The following is a 20408-nucleotide window of genomic DNA, read 5'->3' as shown; positions in this document are numbered from 1 at the left end:
TTAACAACATACTTGTATGTACTGTACAGTACTGCAAAATTTTACTCACCAGCTCTACAGAACAACAGGTCGGTCGGTCGGGCTCAGTTCCGGTTCTGCAGATCTACCCTGCAACAACAAAGCCCACAATGTTCGAAATTCTTAAATCAAAGTAATTTTCATGTTCAAGTTCAAGTTTCTTTATTGTCATTCGCATCACATGTGATACATGAGGTGGAATGAAATTCAATACTCAAGGTCTCAGTCACACCCAAAAATAGCAAAACTATAAAGTAAGAAATGCTACATAAGAATCTAAAATATAGGCTAAACAATACACTAAAAGATCTAAGATATATGCCATTATTCATACACTAAGATATTTAAACAACTTGCGTACAGTATATGTACTGCACAGTACTGCAAAATTTTACTCACCATCTCTGCAGAATACAGCGGCTCGGTTCCGGTCCAGCTCGGCAGACCTACCCTGCCAGTTCTGGTCGGCTGTCTGCAGCTCTTGAGCACCAAAACGTTTTTGGAGGGAGCCGGACCTTTGGCTGGCCAGCACGGGACCAGACGGTGGTCCCGATCGAGTTCAAATCCAGATGAAAAAAGTCCCAGCGGGCTCCAGAGAGTACGCGGGACCTCCGGGCGGCGCCTCCTCACTCAAAAGGCCTCATGGGCCGGCCAGCAGCACTCAGTCACCGATGAGTCTGCAGGTCCAGATCTGATCCAGTTCCTGGTCGGTTCCATGCGGCTCTCTGCATCCGCTGCGCCAAAGTCACTGTGAATATGGACCGAACTTTTTCGAATCTGATCAAAACTTTCCCTCCATTTCAGCAGAAAGCAACAGCTGGAAGCACTGTTGCTTCTGGGTGGGGCTCTGTTGGCTTCTGGGAAATGTAGTACTTCTGAATGGCAATGGTGTAGGCTTATTGAAAGAAAACTACAAAGTGGCTACACCTGTCCCAAGTTTTTTTTTATTTTTTTTTTACTTTTTACTGTATATCGTACTGTCCCAATCACATGCGTAATATTAAAGTTGACAGTCATGTGTCAGTACAATTATTTTTTTTCTCGATTACAATCTTACTTTGAAAAACCACAAAAGAGTGAGTCCGCAAAAGTCGAACCGCACTGTAGCGAGGGACTACTTTATTCCATTTTTTAGATGTAACTGGCATGCAAAATTTGTAGACTGTTATTGATGTTTGAGTGTGGACATGGCTTGTTCTTGTAAATTGCCTGTTCAGGTTTGCTTGGCATTACATTAACGTTACTGTTATTGGCTGTAAACTGACACTGTGAGTCGGAGGTTGTTCCAAGTATTTATAAACAAGAAAGCTGTTCCGGTTAGAGGGCAAAAGTGTGTACCAATGATGAAGAGTGACGTCACACGAGCGACTTGTTGTGATGTTACTGCTAGTACATACATATGAATTCCTACAATGTCACATGGTTTATGTCACAGCTTTACTTATGATGCATCAAGATTTGTGAAAGTCAAAAATTTTCTGTATGTTTTTGGGGTGAGGGAAGCTGGTATCCAAACAAGAGTGTTTTGTACGTTTGTGAACACCCTTAAAAGAGAATACCAAAACAGAGTTTCTGAGCTTACATATGAGTCTGTTCAATTCAATTCAGTTAATATATAGCATCAAGTCACAACAGAAATCATCTCAGGGCACTGAACATTAACATTTATAGATATTTAATATATAAGTTAACACTATTTACTGTATCTGAGGAGCAGACTGCTTTGAATTTAACTCCATCGCAGAACTCTCATCTTGAACAAGCATTAAGGCAACTGTGGAAAGAACAAACTCCCTCACGAGGAAGAAACCTTTTGGCAGAACTAGACTCAGGACAAGCGGCCATCTGCTTCAACCGGTTGGGTTTGAGAGGAACAGGAAGAAAGAACAGATGCACAATGGCAGGTCAAGAATCACATTTTAAGATATAAATATCATATAAAATGAAAACTGTTCAATTTTAACAATTCATTTAAGAACAAAAAAGGTTAAATCATGCCATCTGGACCAGTTTCTTTGATGGAGAAACGTTTTGTCTTCCATCCGGAAAAATTTGTTTGTCTGCGGCCTACCAGCCAGATCTGTCCCTTAAGTAGCATTCATTGCTGTGTTTCAAGCCAACCTGTGTTTTTGAAACTAAGAACCACAAGCAAGCCTGCAGTTTGAGAGTGAAGTGCTCTGTTAGGAAAATATGGAACAATAAGTTCTCTAATATAAGATGGAGCTAGGTTTTTGATAGCAACCCATGATCACAAAATTAAATATTTGCTCTAAGGCCATAAGACATTCACTCAACTTAAGAATGAAAAGTTAAGGGAGGTAATTGCTGACAAAGAGGATGTGTCAGCAATAACATCCTGTTAATAAAAAGTTTTTGGCGCACATCTGAACACTTACAGAAAGATGTGTTGAAGTATTTTTGTGTTTGTTTTTATTATCATGTTTTTAAGATCTGGGTCAGGCTGTGTTTTCAAACTTCTGTTTATTCAGTCTCAGTTAGGCCTGTCACGATAACAAATTTTGCTGGGCGATTGTCTCAGAGATTATTGCGATGAACAATAAAATTGTTTGAAATTTAACAATAATTAGTAATTGTCAAATTTAAGAAGAAATGTTGGTTACCTGTAATTTGTTTTGAGTGTAGTATCTTTTTTTGACCACTGGATTGTAGTATAAGACTGTTTGAACCAGAGGATGGATAGTGAGGAGCGAGCAGCGTGTCTCTAAGAAAAATGGGAGGGAGGCCCCTTGACATGGGTATTCTATTTCCGTTTCTTCATTTCTCAAAATGGTGGACGCTTGGTGTGGTTCGAGCTCTTTAGCATAGCATTTTTCACACAAAGCTTTAAAAAAAATCAGTAAACAAGATCTCAGCTTCTTTTTGCAGAGAGAAAAAAACTTTTTACGCGAAGGCACAGGTTTCAACTGAATTTTGGAGCTTCGACAAGACGGAGGATTTTTCCCGAGGTTGGCCCGTAAGCTTAATTCGTAGCTTAGCTTCTCAGCTTAGCTGCTTTTAACGATCCAAAAATGCGATTTTGTATCGTTAAAACAGATTTTAAAGAAAAGAGAAAAAACAGAAAGGGAGGGGTCAGTGAAGAGCACCAGAGTTGAGCCTTTTGTCATCCAGTGTCTTCAGTAGAAAGAGACAAGAATAAATGATAAAGCCGATAAATGAAAATGAGGTTGATAATTTTCATTTATCATGCGATTAATTGATTTATTGTTTATTGCGACAGGCCTAGTCTCAGTAATATTTATTTTCTTATTCATTTTTAAATAAACCAATAATCACATATTTAATCAAGATGGTTCTGAAACAGCTCAGTTTAGCTTTTGCAAGACACAAATACATAGATCAGGACATTTTAAGAAAATAAATGATTTTCATGTAAATGTAGATGTTTTCTTTTGAAACTCACTACTTAGGGCTGGGAGGAGGAAAAGCATGGCCAGTTTTCTGTGTCTCGCCGGCTGCGCCTGCCTCTGCACCATGTTTATCCCTGAAAACACAGGTGAGACCCTGGTACCTGCTGGTACAGATCAACAAACAAACTTTGAAAAGGAAACAAATTGTTCTGTATGAATTCAGTATGTTAGATCTGCAAAAAGTCACAGTTTATCATTTTCTAAGAAATTTGTGAAAGTATTGGGCAAAACTGACATGAAGTGATTAACAATGGAAAAACACAAGAGCAGCTGTGGCTGAGTGGTTAGAGCAGTTGTCTTCCATTGCAAGCTTTGGGGGTTTAATTTCACCAGCAGTGTCGTAATATCGCTAAAATTAGAAACATCTTGTCCAAAAATGATGCAGAAAAACTGGTCCACACATTTATTCAATTCATTTCATTTATATAGCGCCAAGTCAGAACAGAAGTTATCTCATGACACTGAACAAAAACATTCACATACATTATAAATGCCAATTGGTAAAGTTCTCTAAAGAAGGAAGACGGCAGATTGTACCGAGTCTTCATTTCGTCAGTCTCCTGTCCTGAGCTAGCACAAAGGCAACAGTGGAAAGGAAAAACTCCCTCATAATAGAAAAAAACCTCCAGCAGAACCAGGCTCAGGACAAGCAGCCATCTGCTTCGACCGGCTGGGTTTGAGAGGACAGGAAGGAGAAATGGGACACAGAATTGCAGGTCCAGAATGGAGGTGAGCAGGTCCTCACTATAGGAGGAAAGATAAAAAAAAAAAAAGCACATGTTAAAATGGAAACAAATACAAATTATTTGTTCATTTGATGAAATAAGGTCAATTTGTACTCCAGTAGTCTAAGCCTATAGCAGCATAACTAAGGGATAGGTCAGGAGACCAAGCTGGCCCTAACTATAGGATTTATCAAAAAGGAAAATCTTAAGTCTAGTCTTAAAACTGGACAATATGTCAGCCTTATGGCAGAAACTGGAAGTTGGTTCCACAAGAGAGGAGCCTGATAACTGAAAGATATTCCTCCCATTATTTTTTGGAAACTCTAGGAACTAAAAGTAAACCTGCAGTCTGAGCGCAAAGTGTTCTGTTAAGAAAATATGAAACGATAATATCTGTAATATAATATGGGTCTAGGTTGTTGACAGCTTTGTATGTTAGAAGTAAGATTTTGAATTATATTCTGAGTTTGACAGGGAGCCAATGGAGAGAAGCTAAAACTGGTGAGATATCTATCCTATCAACTCATTAAACGGTGACAGCAGCATTTTGAACCAACTGAACACTTTTTTTAAAGAAATTTTTGGACACCCAGATAATAAACCATTGTAATAGTCCAGCCTAGATATAACAAATGCATGGACCACTTTTTCTGCTTAATTTGAAGATAACGAGTTTTCTAATATTAGCTAATTACACAGGTGGAGGGAGGCGGTTTTGGTAACATTTTTAATATGGGGGTTAAAAGACATATCTTGATCAAAAATAACACCAAGGTTTTTAACTTTATAACTGGAGGCCAGATTAATACCACCCAGAGAAAGTGAAAGGCAGCACAATTTATTCCTAAGATTCTCGGGTCCAAAAACCACAACCTCAGTCTTGATGGAGTTCTTCTTCTTTCGGCTTTTCCCTCTTCAGGGGCCACCACAGCGAGTCATCCTTCTCATCTCACTCTGTCTTCTGCATTCTCTGTCCTCACTCCCAACTACTTCCATGTCCTCTAACTGCATCCATATATCTTCTCTTTGGCCTTCCTCTTTGTCTTTTTCCTGGCAGCTGCATTTCTTAACATCCTTCTACCATTATACCCACTGTCCCTCCTCTGGACATATCCAAACCATCTCAATCTGGCCTCTCTAACTTTATCTCCCAGTTGTTCAACCTGTAATGTACCTCTGGTGATCTCATTCCTAATCCTTGTCACTCCTAAGCGGAACCTCAACATCTTAATTTCTGCCACTTCCAGTACTTTCTGCTGTTTTTATGTCAGTGTCTCTGTCTCCAGACCATACAACATAGCTGGTCTCACCACTGTTTTGTAAACTTTTTTTTTTTTACCTTTGCTGACACTCTTGTTGCTAATCACTCCTGAAACTTTTCTCCATCCACTCCATCCTGCCTGGACTCTCTTTTTCAACTCTTTACCACACTCTATTTTTCTGGACAGTGGACCCCAAGTACTTGAAATCCTGCACCTTTGTGACCTCTGCTCCTTGTAGCCTCACTGCTCCACCGGCCTCCCTCTCATTCACACACATGTACTCTGTCTTACTACGGCTGACTTTCATTCCTCTCCTTTCAAAGGCATATCTGCACTTCTCCAAGTTCTCTTCCACCAGTTCCATTTTCTTACCACAGATTACAATGTAATCTGCAAACATCATAGTCCATGGTGATTCCTGCCTGACCTCATCCAATAGTTCGTCCATTACCAGAGTAAACAAGAAATGGCTCAGAACCGAGGACGACCAAGGACGGATCCAAAGAGTCCTGAAATGATGACAGAATATTTATTCAATTGGACCTCTCTGAAAAGTCTGTGAAAATTCCTCGGTAGGAGGGAAAGGAGGGGCAGAGCTTCAGATTTACAAAACTTCCAGGCGTATTGAGATAATTTGGCCTGTCAAGGCCAGTCAGGGAGCCGAATTCAGATAAACACAATTGTTTTGGGGACAGGCAGAACTTTAATGCCATATACCTCGAGTCTGTGTTGGTCCACTTGGTTCCGAAATGTCCAAATTGCATGGCCACCCAAATGGACCGTGCCTGAGAATAATCCCCAAAATCTGATCCATTCTGCCAAAAGCATTTGAGTATGGGTGTACGAGGCAAGAACCAAGCGCAGCCTGATCGGGTTCAAATTTGCTGCCAACGACATCCTTGATTGTAGATAAATCAGGAACCAGCCAAATCCAAAAAGCAGGAACCAGTTATCATAAATCCAATTATATATGTGTCCTTAAAATCTGCAAATGGCAGCAGAGATGGACACGTCATCATCAAATCTTCCAAGTGGATGATATCCAGGGCTGCGTGCATGCCAACAGGGCAAATCAGCTAGCCTAAAGCCTGTCTTCTCTTCGAAGAAATGTTATCAATTGCATTGAAGGCCCAACTGACCAAATCCAATTTTAATACTTTGTGTTTACAGAAAAATTTAATTATTTTATTCTTCTAAATTTGTTCAGTTGTGCTTATTTGTTCAAAAACTATTAACAACTAAAAGTACACATTTTCTTCATTTATTTGCAGAAGCTGTAGTTTTAAAGTTCATTCAAGTGGCAATAAAAATGGAATTATGTCATCAATATAACTGGCTGAGAATTATTTATGCCGGCCTATCACATTATTTTCAGGGGTGGGGGGTTGCAGTTATCATCCATTTATCGTTATCGAGGTGAACTGCTCAATATATTGTGATATTGATTTTAGGCCATTTCGCCCAGCCCTACCAGACATGACTGCTTTCAAAATACATTTTGACAACATCTGCTCAGAGAAGCCTCGTGACCCAGAGGGAGGGAAACAGCCAGTCATTTTTTTTTTCTTCTTAAAAATGCCTTTAACACAGCAAAAAATTTAAAATAAAATGTACCGGTAGTCGACCAAAAGTCACTCATCATTATGTTCGGCGTTTCCTGTGAGCTAAAGTTCTCTTAGAGATCCAGAAAAACGTCATAACACACTGTTGCTGTCTCAAAGCTGTTTCCTCCAACAGCCAGATCGATCACTTTTAACTTGAAAGCTGCATCATTAGAAATTCTTTGTGCATTTTCCATTATATCTGCAGATCAGGACCACCCCTACTCCATTTCTCTTTATATCCACACCATGGTAAAATGGTTACCTGCTCCTGCTCCAATGCTCTGAGCCTTGCTGCCCTTCTACTTGGTCTCTTGGACACATAAAACATCTGCCTTCCTTCTCTGCATCATGTCAGCCAGCTCTCTACCTTTGCCTGTCATTGTCTCCACATTTAGAATTGCAACCCTCAGTCCTACATTCTTGTCTTTCCTCTTCTCCCTCTGTCTCTGATAAGTTTTCTTCCTTGTTGTGTTCGACTAACAGTAGCACAATTTCTACCAGTACCCTGTTTGTCAACAGCACCGGTGATGGTCATTTTTAACCCGGACCTTGATCAATCTGGTATGGTTTCACTTTGTTGAACTCTCATAGTTTTGTATCAGGTGCTCTTCCTGACACAACCCTCAACATTTACCCGGGCTTGGGACCGGCACAAGAGATACACTGGCTTGTGCTCTCTAGTGGCTGGTTTGTCTCATCTGAGTTTAAAAGCAGAAAATTAAGGGTCATCCAGGTTTTTATGTCTTTAAGATATGCTTGTAGTCTAAGTAACAGATTGGATTCATTATTTATCCCATGCTGTTTAATAACTTTTAACTTTAACCTAATGGAAGCATTTATAAAGTAGAGCATTGGTCCAACCACTGAACCTTGAGGAACTCCATGACCTAACTTTGATGTATTAAGAAGATTCATTATTTGCAATTACAAACTGGAATCTATGAAATAAGTATGCTTTAAACCATTTTAGAGTCGTTCCTATAATCCCAATATCATATTCATGCCTCTGTATTATTGTGATCAACTGTAGCAAATGCAGCACTATCACATCTAGGCTGGTCTATTGCAATTGTTTATTGTCTGGGTGTCACAAAAATATTTAAAAAGTCTTCAGTTGATCCAAAATGCTGCTGCTAGAGTTTTAATGAGAGTTGATAGGAAAGAGCTAAAAAAAAGTTAAATCTGGTCCTCTGGACATTAAAAAAAAAAAAAAAACAATGTAGAAACGTTTCGTCTTTCATCTGAAAGACTTCCTCAGTCTGAGGTGCTGTATTCAGCTCAGTCTTATAAATAGCACCTTCTCAGTGTGGATCAACCAGTTTTGCTGCTGACAACCAAAACCAGCTGCTCACATGGTCAAGAAGGACCATCAGCCTAACGATGTATCATTAGCACACTGGTGGCTGTTTACTATTCTCAGGGGGCTGAGTGATACTAGCAATCACAGCATTGTAAGAGGGGGACAGTTGAACCCGGAGGCCTCCACCCCTGTTTAATGATGGACGATTTCTTTTCACAAAGATGGCCTCCTTTACTCCTCTCTCAAACCATCGTTCCTCTCCTATTTCTGATAGGAGAGATCGTATTTCTCCAGTTTTAACTTCTCTTCATTGGCTTCTTGTCAAATTCAGAATATAATTCAAAATCTTACTTCTAACCTACAAAGCTCTCAACAACCTAGCTCCATCTTATATTACAGATCTTAATCTCTTGCTTCCTTCCTTAGATTGAACACTTTTCTATTTGTCATTTATAATGTATGTGAACGTTTCTGTTCAATGCCCTGAGATGACACGTTGTGACTGGGCGCTTTATAAACAAACTGAACTGAATTGAATTGAATTATTGTTTCATACATTCCTAACAGAACACTTTGCTCTCAGACTGCAGGCTTACTTGTGGTTCCTAGAGTTTCCAAAAGTAGAAAGGGAGGCAGATCTTCCAGTTATCAGGCTCCTCTCTTGTGGAACCAACTTCCAGTTGGAGTTTTTCCTTTCCACTGTTGCCAATGTGCTCAGGATGAGAGACTGTGACTAAGTGAAGATTCAGCACAATATGCTGCTTCCTTAGATAGTTAACTTTTACCAATTGGCTTTTATAATGTATGTGACTTTTTCTGTACAGTGCCCTGAGGTTATGGCTGTTGTGACTTGGCGCTAAATAAATAAACTGAACTAATGATCAGTTCATCAATTTACTTTGATTAGCTGCATCTGGCTTCTACTGAACCTCAAATCCTGTGGAAGCAATAAGGGGTCAGTTTTTCACAAAGTTTCAGTTATTGATTTGTTTGTTTAATAAAGGTATTTTAGAATCTGCTGTGAGTTTTTGTTAACTTGAGGTTGGATTTAAATAATTTAGGAAGATGATAAAATTCTGATTTTTCTTTATACTCGTGATTACCAGCTCTCCAACATTTGGTCCATGTGTTGTGTTGTTTTGTCTTTTGTAATTTCCCCTCAATGTTCATTTCTGAGAAAAATAAACTTGTCATTTTTTCTTTTTGCCAGCAGGAACTTTGCTGAACATCACATCTTTGGCTCTCATAGGAAAATTAATGGTCAGCGCGGCGTTCAACATCGCCTACGTTTACACGTCTGAACTCTACCCAACCGTGATCAGGTGACATGAATGTGCAGAGTTACACGCAAAGCTCCGTTGTGATGGAGTGAAAAATGAAACGGTTGTTTGTGTTGCAGAAACGCTGGGCTGGGAGTTTGCTCCATGTCATGCAGAGTTGGAGGAATCCTTGCACCATTTGTTCCTTCCATGGTGAGTTTTTGTACAAACCAGATTCCAAAAAAGTTGGGACACTAAACAAATTGTGAATAACAACTGAATGCAATGATGTGGAGGTGCCAACATCTAATATTTTATTCAGAATAGAACACAAATCACAGATCAAAAGTTTAAACTGAGAGAATGTATCATTTTAAGGGAAAAATCTGTTGTTTCCAAATTTCATGGCGTCAACAAATCCCCAAAAAGTTGGGACAAGTCCATTTTTACCACTGTGTGGCATCCCCCCTTCTTCTTACAACACTCAACAGACGTCTGGGGACAGAGGAGACCAGTTTCTCAAGTTTAGAAATAGGAATGCTCTCCCATTCATGTCTAATACAGGCCTCTAACTGTTCAATCGTCTTGGGCCTTCTTTGTCGCACCTTCCTCTTTATGATGCACCAAATGTTCTCTATAGGTGAAAGATCTGGACTGCAGGCTGGCCATTTCAGTACCCGGATCCTTCTCCTATGTAGCCATGATGTTGTGATTGCTGCAGAATGTGGTCTGGCATTATCGTGTTGAAAAATGCAGGGTCTTCCCTGAAAGAGATGACGTCTAGATGAGAGCATATGTTGTTCTAGAACCTGAACATAGTTCTCTGCATTAATGGTGCCTTTCCAGACATGCAAGCTGCCCATGCCACAAGCGCTCATGCAACCCCATACCATCAGTGATGCAGGCTTCTGAACGGAGCGTTGATAACAACTTGGGCTATCCTTGTCCTCTCTGGTCCGGATGACATGGCGTCCCAGTGTTCCATAAAGAACTTAAAATCGTGACTCATCTGACAGTCTTCCATTTTGCCACACTCCATTTTAAATGACCCCTGGCCCAGTGCAAACGTCTGAGCTTGTGGAGCTTGCTTAGAAATGGCTTCCTCTTTGCACTGTAGAGTTTCAGCTGGCAACGGCGGATGGCACGGTGGATTGTGTTCACTGACAATGCTTTCTGGAAGTATTCCTGAGCCCATTCTGTTATTTCCTTGACAGTGGCATTCCTGTTTGAGGTGCAGTGATGTTTAAGGGCCCGGAGATCATGAGCATCCAGTAGAGTTTTACGGCCTTGACCCTTACGCACAGCGATTGTTCCAGATTCTCTGAATCTTTTGATGATGTTATGCATGATTGATGATGATAACTTAAAAGTCTTTGCTATTTTACGCTGGGTAACACCATTCTGGTATTGCTGCACTATCTTTCTGCACAACAATGGTGGAATTGATGATCCTCTTACCATCTTGGCTTCTGAGAGACACTGACACTCTGAGAAGCTCTTTTTATACCCAATCATGTTTTCAATTGACCTAATTAGTGTTAGTTTGTCTTCCAGCTGTTCGTTATATACTCAATTTCCTTTTTTCCAGCCACTTATTGCTACTTGAAAAAGTTTATTGTATTATGTTAAAATTTCATTTCTTCTCCTGTTAAATTATACTGAAAGCTGTCTAATCAGATGAATCTGAGATAAACCTTGGGTCTCATGTTTGAAAAAGTGTGCAACTTTCATACTGAAGGTCGATGTAGGGACAAAATAAGAAAAGTGCATGCACACTGAAATATTCAGATTTATCTAACTGTATGCACTCATGTTTCTGCACTCCTTCGTGCGTCCTAAAAAGGGGGAACAGAGTGCACAAGTGCACGAGACACTTCTCTGATACACCTCTGTTTAAATAAGTAAACTAGATGCAATCAGTTTCTCTTCACCTTAAAATGTCTAGATGCAGCAAAATTAGGAATTTAAGAGAATGCGAGTCAGTGACACTCCTAAGTATTGGGTTTAACATCGTGTTTGTCACATTTGAGCAATGGGGAGTGCATATGTTGTCAATGTTGAATTAACTGAACTGGAGGCACAGCTCTGCCGGAGGTACACTTCTGAGTTGGAGGCATTTCCAACTTTACACAGGACTCTCTTGTAAATGAGTCCTTGAGGCTCAATGTTGAATGGAAAAAATTACACATTTTTTTACACAATTACTGTGAACACAGAGGCACCTATGAACTTGATTGAACTTAAAAAAATATTATTATAATATATTATATTAAATATTATTATATTAAATATAATCACTTTTTTATAGCAGCACTCTGTGTAAATCACCATTCTCCAGTACACTTTTACTGTGGAAAACTGTCATTAAAAAATGCGGACTTGAATTTGCTGGATTTAAATTTTGCGGATTCTAATTCTGCTAAAGATTTTCTAAGTTTGTGAAAATGCTGTTCCACTAAACAGAAAGTTAGTTCTGCTATTGGCAAATTAACGGAACTGTGCCCACCATTGCGTATTACTATGTTACTAGTTATTGGAAGGTGTTTTTCCACAATATGACAAACCATTCTGTAAACAATGAGAATTTGAAATAAAGGCTTGTCTGTCATTACTGTATCAGTTGGTGTTAATAAATAAATTAAGCAGATAAGACAGCGGGTTATTTAAGCATTCAAGGGTAGGAGGCACCTCCTCTCTTTGCCAAAGTGTTTCAGCCCTGGATCTGAAACAGCCAATGAGAAGAGACCTGACTCAAACTGCCAGTAAGTGAAGTTGCTCATAGAGGACATAAACAGGCAACTTTACTCCTTAAAATAACAGGTAAATGGTGCGTAAAGTGCACATTGTTTACACTATAACACGTAGTTTATGCGTTAATTACGTGTGAATATTTTTTGCATATTTGCCCAAAACAACATGTACTTTACACGTTGTTTACAGCAGTTTATCATATCGCTAAAGATACAATCCTTAGCGGCTAACAAGACGGCTAATGCTTTAGCCGTCTTGTTCCACAGCTGAGACGGGACCGTGTCTTATGATAAACTGCTGATTTATTAATGTCACACTTCCTCGCTGTGTTCCTCTAAAAGGCACAGCACGGCTAAATGAGCTCTGAACCGTGGTTTATTTCAAGGAAGGAGACGGGTCTGTCGGACCTGCAGCTTTAAGGTTCCAAGTGGGGGCTCACTACCGCAGTTCACACACGCTTACCAACATGAAGATGGCGCAGATGAATGGACTGTACTTATAAAGCGCTTTTCTATCTTATCAAGATGCTCAAAGCTCTTTACTACACAATCCGTGCCCTCATTTACCCACTCATACAATCTACTAGATCTCTACAAAGAATAATCAGAGCTTTATCACATTCATACACCGATGGGACACACATCAGAGGCAATGACGGGTTCAGTGTCTTGCCCAGGAACACATGACTGCTGGTGGAATCAAACCCCCAACTCTCTCAGTGGCGGACAACTGCGCTAGCCTCTCAACCACAGCTGCCCCCAGCTGAAGAGGATTATTATTTTATATATGTAAATATATGTCTAAAAATAAACTATTTAATATATGTAAATAATTAATTTTTTAGTCATTTATTTTGTACAGTTACAGCTGTTGTTAATAAATGTGGCTGTGACAACTGGGACAAAACTTTGACTAAAAAATATATATTTGTATTACTTTATGGAAAGAAAAAAAACATTGAGATAGATATCCATCCATCCATCCATTATCTTTACCCGCTTATTCCATTTTGGGTCACGGGGGTCGCTGGTGCCCATGTCCAGCAATCACTGTGCGAGGGGCGGGGTACACCCTGGACAGGTCGCAAGTCCATCACAGGGACACATAGAGACAAACGAGACAAACAACCATTCACTCTCTCACTCACACCTAGGGACAATTTAGAGTTACCAATCAGCCTAACATGCATGTTTTTGGTCTGTGGGAGGAAACCGGAGCACCCGGAGAAAACCCACGCATGCACGGAGAGAACATGCAAATTCCACCCAGAAAGGCCCCTGGACCAGGGTTTGAACCAGGGACCTGCTCGCTGAGAGGCAGCAGCTCTACCAGTTGCGCCACCGTGCTGCCTGAGATAGATATCGTATATCACAATTTATCTTAAAATATCAAGATATAAATTTTGGCCCATATTGCCCAGCTCTACCGCAAAGCATTCATAATGCAAAATCCCGACAATGTTGTCAGCGGAAAAGAGCTGCATTTCCTGCAGGTAAACATGTTTCAGTTGCTGACCAGCCTACTGGATTGATTGGCAGGTCACGTCATGTCAATTGGCCTTAGGAAATACATAAATGATTCTAGTTCAGTCAGTTTTGCAGGTATTGGGCTAAAATATGATGTGGTGCTAGCTGAGGGTCATCCTCAACGCACATTATGAGATCACATTAAATTACGCATTACATAAAAAGATTTGGTCAAAACAGCTACTGCTTCGTCATTTGTCGAGATGAAATGATCTTTGTTTAAAACTCTAGCATGAATGGAGGAGTGATATACATTTCTTGAATAAAAGCTTGGCCTTTTTTTTTTTTTTTCGTAAATGTGTCAACGTTGCCGGTAAATGAAAAGTATTATTTTAAAACTTAAATATGTGATGTTCCTGCTGTAAGAGTGACTTTTTTACTTCCTTTTGTAGCTCAAATTAAATTTCTTAAGAAGTATATATTCAGCAGATGGACTTCCTTTCTAACTCATTTTACTAGATGCAATTTGTAGGAAGGGTTTTTTTATTCTAAAAATTGTTCGTTTAAAAAAAATTCCCAATTTGTACAAAAAAAAAAACTTGTTTAAAATTTGCAACTATTTTGTTTTTTGGGGTGGGGGGGGTTGTTGTAAAGAGACACTTTAAAGTGTCAGTGAGTTGAAATGGGGCCGTTTGCTTAATAATAAAGTAGGAATGCTCAGATTTAAACTGAAAACTGCACAACTTGAGCTGCACCTCGTCACCTCCATGCTCCATGGTGTGTGTGTGTGTGTGTGTGTGTGTGTGGGGGGGGGGGGGGGGTTAGTTGTTAAATTTAAAGTTTCAAGATTAATAGTTAGAAGCTTACTCATGTTTCTTCATTTAAAAAACAACTGTAGATAGAACATGGGGAGTGTTAAACCTTCAAGAAATACTGTGTGTGTGCGTCCGTGCGTGTATATATATATACACGTGTGTATATAGGGAGTGGTGGCGCAGAGGTTAGAGAAGATGTGCCTGTGATCGGAAGATCGTCGGTTCAAGCCCCGGTACCAACAACATCAAAAATGTGGGTTGGGTAGGTGAAGCACCCCCACCTGCCCGCCCCCACCCTCATTTGTCCCACTCTGGGCCCTTGAGCAAGGCTCTTAACCCCCACCATCTGCTCCTCCGGGTGTCCTAGATATCAGCTCCCTGCTCCACACAGAGGGCTGTGGTGGCTTGGTGGGCCGTGGTTGTGTCAGGAAGGGCGTCTGGCGTAAAAATAACGGCCGTCTTCATGCGACTTAGTTCACACACACAGGATTATTTGGGAAATTTAAAGAAAGAGGTTGGATAAAGCACAGAGGTTTGAAATCCCCAAGATGACCTGATGTGAACTTTGGGACTTTTCTTTTGAACATGAGCAGCGTTTGTAATTAAATCTGAAAGTGTAGGGACCCCCTAGTGGTGACTGCGGATCACTTCAGCTAAACAGCAACTGATAAAATAACAAAAACATTTTCAACTTGAAAAGTTTTGAGCAAAATTATTTACCAGTAACCAAAACGCTAACTTTGCCTCCAGACCAAAATAAGTTTCCTGTGGTCGTAAAAATTTTGTTTGCGCATTTAATGTAACAGATATGTACACTTTTTAATTTTATTTACTTGATTTATAGAAGGAAAAAAATAAAGTGCTTTATTAAGGGGAAAAAACAGAATAATCAAAAGAACAAGACATAAATTGTATTCCTGAAACATTCATATGTCCTTGTAAACGTGGGAAAAATGTATATATAATTGTACAGTAAAATTTAAGAGACAGTTGTTTTTGTAATGAGTAGACATCTGAGGTAGATGTACAGATTTCAAACAGGTTAACTTCTTAAATACTTGACAATATAACTAAAATAAATACATTAGTGTAGGAGAAAGTTGCATAAAATAAAAATACCTTTTCAGTTTCAATTAACTACAGACAGTCATGAAATAAAGTCCGCCATCTGTCCATTCTAGGATTTAATGTATCAGTACAAAAATAGCTGTAATCTGATCTTTACCAGGGCTAAAATTGTTTAAATCTAACCAAGTGGACAAAAACACAACTGATTCCACCAAAGCATCATTCATTAAACAAAAAGCCAAATTAGAAATGCTGTGTGGAAAAACTAAGTACACCCTTCTAACATTTTTCAGTCAAGTCATCTGGACAGTTTCTTTTTTTTTTGTGCTGAAACGTTTCACCTTTGATCCAGAAGGCTTCATCAGGCAAGGAAACGCACAACAAAACTGATTCTTTCCCAACAGCTTACTCCGTGGGACAAACCTTCCCCCAACAGTAAGCTGTTGGGAGAATAATCAGTTTTGTTGTGTTTCCTTGACTGGTGAAGCCTTCTGGATGGAAGGTGAAACGTTTCAGCACAAAAAAAAAAAAAAAAAACTGTTCAGATGACCTGACTGGAAATTGTTGGATTGTATACCTGGATTATTGAGCATGGACTTTAACAGGTCTATCTAGCTTCGTTTGCCTGTGAAGAGTAGACCAAAAGTCGTTCACATGCAGCAGAGGCCATTCAGCTTGAGAGAGAGCTTCTTAAAGGCTGAGCAGGAGTGCAGGAGCTCCATAGTGTCTGTAGCACAAGTAAGATAATAATCAAGCTCTGAACCTTCTGGAGATAGGTCTGGAGAAGAAATCTTCATCAGATGACTCTCTTTGCTGATCCTCATTCTCATGCTTCGTTGTTTCAAGATGTTTAATTTATGTCAAGGCTGTAAGGAGAAAACAGTTTTATTTTCATTTCAATGAACATTCCTGAACATGCAACCTTAAATCAGCTTATTCACAAGGATTATTTGGTATTGAGGACAGACTATCGATAACTGACAACTTTTAGGTGGATGACTGACATGTTATTTAAGTATACTCATTTATACATGTGTTCAAACATAACAATACACAGAAATGGGATCATACGAGTCTTTGAAAAAATCTGGCCTTACCAGCCTACATTACATTTGCTTTGTCAGTCCAGGAAGTCTTGAACTTGCTAAGCTAGTCTAGTCTTATTTTAGTACCAGGCAAAGCGATGGAAGTGACATCTAAGATCTTTGCATACTTAGCCAAACTAATAACCCACACATACAAACAATAAAACAAGAATATTATACAGGTAGCTGTAAAACCTTGTATACCACAATGTGTTGTTTGAGATTAGAAACTCTAGGCTTGTAAGCTGCCATCACATAGAGATCAAACAAAGTTTGCATCTGGACTCTGTCTCCTTTTCACTCTGTACATGAAACATTCTTCCAGGTACGGCCACAGGCACTCGTCTTCAGCCTTTACCTCGTCATTTTCTCTGTTGACACTTTGTCCTCTGTCTCCGTTTTGGCTTTTTCTCCAAATCTTCAGTCCATAAATGACTCTCTACTCTACGGAGTTGTTCTTTGCTTACGTCACAGGTAATTGGCACGTTCGCGATCTGAGAGCTTAATTGGCTACCAAGACGCAGATGAACGTTTTGAATATTAATTCAAATTGTGGCCGTACTTAGTGGAAACTTCTGATTTTAAACGTAGCGAAGTAGATTACATGGTCTAAATTGTACATAAGTATGAGTAAAATTACACACTTGAAAGAAATACTTATTAAAGTACAAGTACCCGAAAAATCGACTTACAGTAATGTATTTGTAATTCATTACTTCCACCCCTGGTATTAACACCATGCCAAGATGGAAAAACATCAGCAATGACGTTAGAGAATCGGCTGTTGTTGGCCGTGGATCTGGGGAGGGTAAAGGTAAATTCCTAAGTATTGCAAATTAATTCTACACAGAAAAAGATTTTTCACTAACTGGTAATGCCCAGATCATTTTTTATGTCCTGAAATGTAAAACTCAAGAACCCATTTAAGTTCTTGAGTGGAATTTCTTTATCCCATGAGTGTAGAGTCCATTCACCCCAATGGACCAGACTTTGTGTCAGTTAAAATGGGTACTGATCAGTCATTGTCTCTTTCCAGCGAGCCCTCCACACCTCTATGCCCTTCACTGTGTTCTGTCTGAGCGGCCTGTCTGCTGGATGTTTGGGTCTCCTGCTGCCTGAAACCCTCAACAGACCTGCAGCAGAAACTTTGGAGGACCTCAGCAGCCCGATCCACAGCCGTGTTCTGGAGAGCAAGGTGATATTATGCTACAGCAAGAAAACTGTTAATATACTAGAAAAAATCAGGAGTAGCTAAATGACCTTTGGCACCACATGTTTTCTTCTGATATTCATATAAAGAATATAAAGATAATGTTTTGGGTTTCATCCCATTTTGTTTTCTGTTTGGGTTCTGCATATAAACCTTAATGATCCACTTTATATTTAACACATTTTAAAACTTCTTGTTGACGGATTTTAATGATAAAAGTATCTGTCCACTGCAAAATGAGAACACCTAGCTTTTTATCAACAGGTAAACTCTGTTGTTGCATTTACACTTTTTAAAATACAACTCTAGTTCTAAAGATGTTGGTGTGTTGGAAAATGTAAAATAAAAATAATAAAAATTTATTTATTTGCAAATCTCGTTAAACCCATATTCCCCATGTTCAAACTCAAAACTGAGCAGTTAAGAGAAGATAATAATTTTGGATTTGATGTCAGCAAAACATCTTAAAGAAGAATGGATAAACCACTAAATCACCCCCTCCTCTTTTAACAACGTGTAAAGTGCTAGGATGTGAGGAGACCAGCTGTTGAAGATACTGGAGGTGAATGTTATCCCATTCTTCTTTATTGGGTCTTCACAGTTTGGTTTATTGTTTCATGATGCTCCAAACTGCATGCAGGCCAGCTCAACACCTGGACTCCTGCTATGAAGCAGCTGTTTTAATGGATGCACTATACTGTTCAGAATTGTTGTATACAACAAATGCCTTCCCTTTAAAACATGTGGATTAGAGGCTATGTTGTTCTAAAATCTATTAATAATTTTCTGCAATGGTGATGCTTTTCAAGATGAAAATTGCTTTTGCCATGAGCACTAATGCACCCCCATACCATTGGAGGCAATTGCAAATTTAATTAGCTATTTTTTTGCGAAATGCTCTCCGTGTTGTTTTCTGTACTGTTCATGAGTGACTTTTGTGGCCCCTGTTCCAACTTATTTTAGATGTTTCCAATATAAAATTCAAAAAATATATTTTTCATTGTACATGGTTTTTTTTAGATATTTCTGGTGCATTGTGATTAGAGTATGGGTTCATGAGATTTGCAACTAATTGCATTTTTTTAACACAATATCCCTGTTTTTCTAAAATTAGGTTTTAAACTCAGTACTGGTTTGGTTTTGTAACTGGACAAGGAAAAGATGTTGAGATTTTCAGGTCATATGCAAAAAAAGAATTGTCCATCTTAAACAAACGCTTTAAACTTCTTTTCTAAAACCAATTCTCAATATTTATAAGCTGATCGTTTAATCACCAATAACAGCAAAACTTAATGCACTTTAAGTTTCTGTAACCTGATCTTTCTGTTTTTTCTTGTTTTTTGCCTCTAGGCTTTGCTGTATGACGATAACAAATGGAAGTCCAACTATAAGTGAAGCTTGCTGCCTCATCTATATCTTTAATCCTGTGGAAACAACTTCATCAGAGCCTTTAGAAAGAACTGTGAGAACTGATGCCCTTTAATGTCTGTGACATGAAGTTGCAAAGATGCTCTGTCTCTGTGACGAGGCCGCTGTCGATCATCTCTGCATTTATTTCCTGATTTTTGTTGCATTATTGGTGCCTTTGTCTGGAGGAAAACATGGACTGATGTGTTTCAGTGGTGCAGATAACTGACCAAAAAGTTTTGTCGATAAAAATATATATTTTATTCAGGTTGAAATCCAAAATTCTATTTAAAATATGAAATATTTCTCTTGTGGTCAAAGAGAAATGTTTTTCTCAATCAATAAATGTTATTTGTTCTTCTTTTTGGCAGTTAACTGTAGAAAAACCATAGTTAAAATGTACTTATAACAAACACTAATACCGTAGGAGTGTTTATCCCTATGACTTTGTAAAACATGAGCAGCTGGGACCGGACTTTTTTACAACTGAAATGATTTATCAACATGATGAAACAAAGACGAAAGGAAAATATGATGGATGAATTCTCCCGCTTTCACTTAAGTGACTCCGACTTTTCATTATTGGAGTCTCCTGTGTCAGATAAATTCCTGTGATTTGATTTTCAGCAGGGCAAAGTTTACAAATAATTGAAAAATGTCCTCCCACAAAGCCGACAATGAACTGTTTGAAAATGGAAGTGTTACGTTAGTGTTGTAACTTCATTCTCACAGATTTCTTACAAGGTGTTAAATATCCATCCATCCATTATCTTTACCCGCTTCTTCCTTTTCGGGTCAAGGGGATCATTGGTGCCCATGTCCAGCCATCACTGTGCGAGAGGCGGAGTACACCCTGGCCAGGTCTCCAGTCCATCACAGGGACACATACAGACAAATGAGACAAACAACCATTCGATCTCACTCACACCTGGGGACAATTCAGACTGGGAGTCGCCTCTGCATCTCCAGCGCTCGTCTCTAATGTCAGGCTCTCCCACCGAGCCGCTTTA

At 39.2% G+C, this 20408-nt stretch overlaps 1 protein-coding gene across 1 annotated transcript in view; it reads left to right on the top strand.

The window, feature by feature from the left end:
• The window catches only part of slc22a15 (solute carrier family 22 member 15), a 50660-nt gene extending 31263 nt beyond the window's left edge, over nucleotides 1-19397 (top strand). Inside the window, exons 8-12 of the mRNA XM_037697988.1 lie at nucleotides 3447-3532; nucleotides 9551-9659; nucleotides 9737-9809; nucleotides 17818-17976; nucleotides 19342-19397. Of these exons, the coding sequence (XP_037553916.1) occupies nucleotides 3447-3532; nucleotides 9551-9659; nucleotides 9737-9809; nucleotides 17818-17976; nucleotides 19342-19386 (472 nt within the window). The 3' untranslated portion in view covers nucleotides 19387-19397. The remainder of the gene's footprint in view (nucleotides 1-3446; nucleotides 3533-9550; nucleotides 9660-9736; nucleotides 9810-17817; nucleotides 17977-19341) is intronic.
• The last annotated feature ends 1011 nt before the right edge of the window (nucleotides 19398-20408 follow it).

Source organism: Nematolebias whitei, chromosome 1 (genome assembly GCF_014905685.2).
Source record: "Nematolebias whitei isolate Nwh7 chromosome 1, NemWhi1, whole genome shotgun sequence".
NCBI lineage: Eukaryota > Metazoa > Chordata > Actinopteri > Cyprinodontiformes > Rivulidae > Nematolebias > Nematolebias whitei.
Note: the sequence above shows the minus strand (reverse complement) of the source record. Positions and strands in the feature narration are given on the sequence as shown.